The sequence below is a fragment of the Alexandromys fortis genome, unplaced genomic scaffold, assembly GCF_014885135.2.
Source record: "Alexandromys fortis isolate MF-2015 unplaced genomic scaffold, M_Fortis_MF-2015_v1.1 scaffold_6481, whole genome shotgun sequence".
Taxonomy (NCBI): Eukaryota; Metazoa; Chordata; class Mammalia; order Rodentia; family Cricetidae; genus Alexandromys; species Alexandromys fortis.
In genome coordinates, this window is record NW_026074339.1 from 1 (window position 1) to 1649 (window position 1649).

Genomic DNA, 1649 nt, shown 5'->3' on the forward strand with positions numbered 1-1649 from the left:
TAAGGTCTTGGGGAAGCTGTTCCCGGGGACTTGGACCTGTAATCCCACCTCCACGGGAAGCTGAGACATAAGATTGTCAAGTGCCAGTGAGAGCAATTTAGTGAGACCTCTCAAAATGAAAAATACCCAAAAGCCTGGGAATATAGCTCAGTGGTAGCCCTTGGCCTAGTAGGAGCAAGGCCCTAGGCCCACCCTACCCTACTCCCCCTCCCCCCAAAAAAGAAAAACAGGTCTTAGTGAAGCTTTCAGGGATTTAGATTATGGCCCTTTTTGAAGAGAGTCACACTTCTGAGTCCAAACTAAGAGAGCTATAATTACAGCTTGCTGGAGTAGTTGTCCAGAGCAAAAGAAAGCATCAATTTACTTGTAAAGTTCTGTAAGCAGACTGTCCCCCTAAAGTAGCTGACTAGCTGGTGGTACTCCCACAGCTGTCCCTGCTTTACTTTCTTCCCATGCTCAAAGTCAGATATGTTCAGTTCTTTCCACATAGCGCTCTTCCAGCTCGACTGTTAGGGACAGATCTTAAAGATGGTTTGGGGCAGGTTCTACACACGGGGGAAGGACCATTCCTGTTGACCTCCAGATGGAGAGTGCGCTGCCCTGTGGCTTGTCAAGCCCATGGGAGGACCTGTGTTAACTTGCATGGGCAGATGCGCATGGAGGCTGTTCAGATTTACAACAGGGAGGAGGGCAGGCATGAAGAGGAAGTGGAAAGCCTCTGGATTTTTCTACGATGGTGTACAGAGGCTGCTGAACCGTGGGAGTGGAGTGATACCCCTTTAGGATGCCATACCGAGCAAAAAGCCTCCAAAAAATCCTCCAGTTACTAATACATTCTGCTTTATGAACGACACCAACTCCTCAGCTTTGCTATTGACCACAGTTGGTAATTGAGAACTCTTCAGAATCTTCAAATGTTCCTTGGCCTTTTTCATGTCCTTCTCTACGCGATTCCAGTCAACTTTGATGTGGCCAGTATGGTTTGCGAGCTCAAGGAGAATAATGCCCCCTCCCACCGCTGTGGCAGCCAGCTTTCCAACTTTCTGGAATATGAAGCCAGTGCACCAGCCCGTGATGCCGCCAAACAGGAGCTGGGTTGCCACACTGTACTTCTCGCCCGCAGACCGTGTCTCCTGCCCAAAAAGTTTGCGCCACCAAGGCTGGTTTTTGCCAAATTCTGTAAGATCCAATGCCTCATAAGCATCAAAGTGCTCTTGACTGTTAGTGGCCATATCTGTGAGCTGCGAGTTGCGAGAGGACAGCCGCAGAGGGTCAGTAGGGCAGGAGATAGAGCGCTTTGCGGTTACGTTGGTGGTGGTTGTGGTCGTTGTCATGGCCTGCTGACCTTCCGCATGTGGGCAGATGTATCCATTCCCACGGCTGAGGGGAAAGAGGGCAGGTGGAGCATGCGCCTCAGCTTTTCTTCAGGGGGAGCTACGTCATAAAGCCACCTTGGCCTTTATCAAACTGCGTGTTCTAAGGATCAGAAAAGGCTAAAACTCACTCGGTGTTCCATATTTATTAGACTGGAAAAGTAAAGTATATTGTAAATACTAGTTGAAAGATTTGTTGGGGTTTGCAAAAAAAAATTGATTTCAATTGAATACTCAAGCTAAAGACAAGATTTGTTACAAAGTACAACCAAGCCT

At 48.2% G+C, this 1649-nt stretch overlaps 1 protein-coding gene across 1 annotated transcript; it reads right to left on the reverse strand.

Moving 5' to 3' along the window:
- Positions 1-779: 779 nt before the first annotated feature.
- Positions 780-1404, reverse strand: LOC126496517 (FUN14 domain-containing protein 2-like). Its single transcript, XM_050134005.1, has one exon. It carries the CDS (start codon positions 1332-1334, stop codon positions 780-782), a length of 555 nt encoding a protein of 184 aa, XP_049989962.1. The 5' UTR covers positions 1335-1404.
- Positions 1405-1649: the final 245 nt, after the last annotated feature.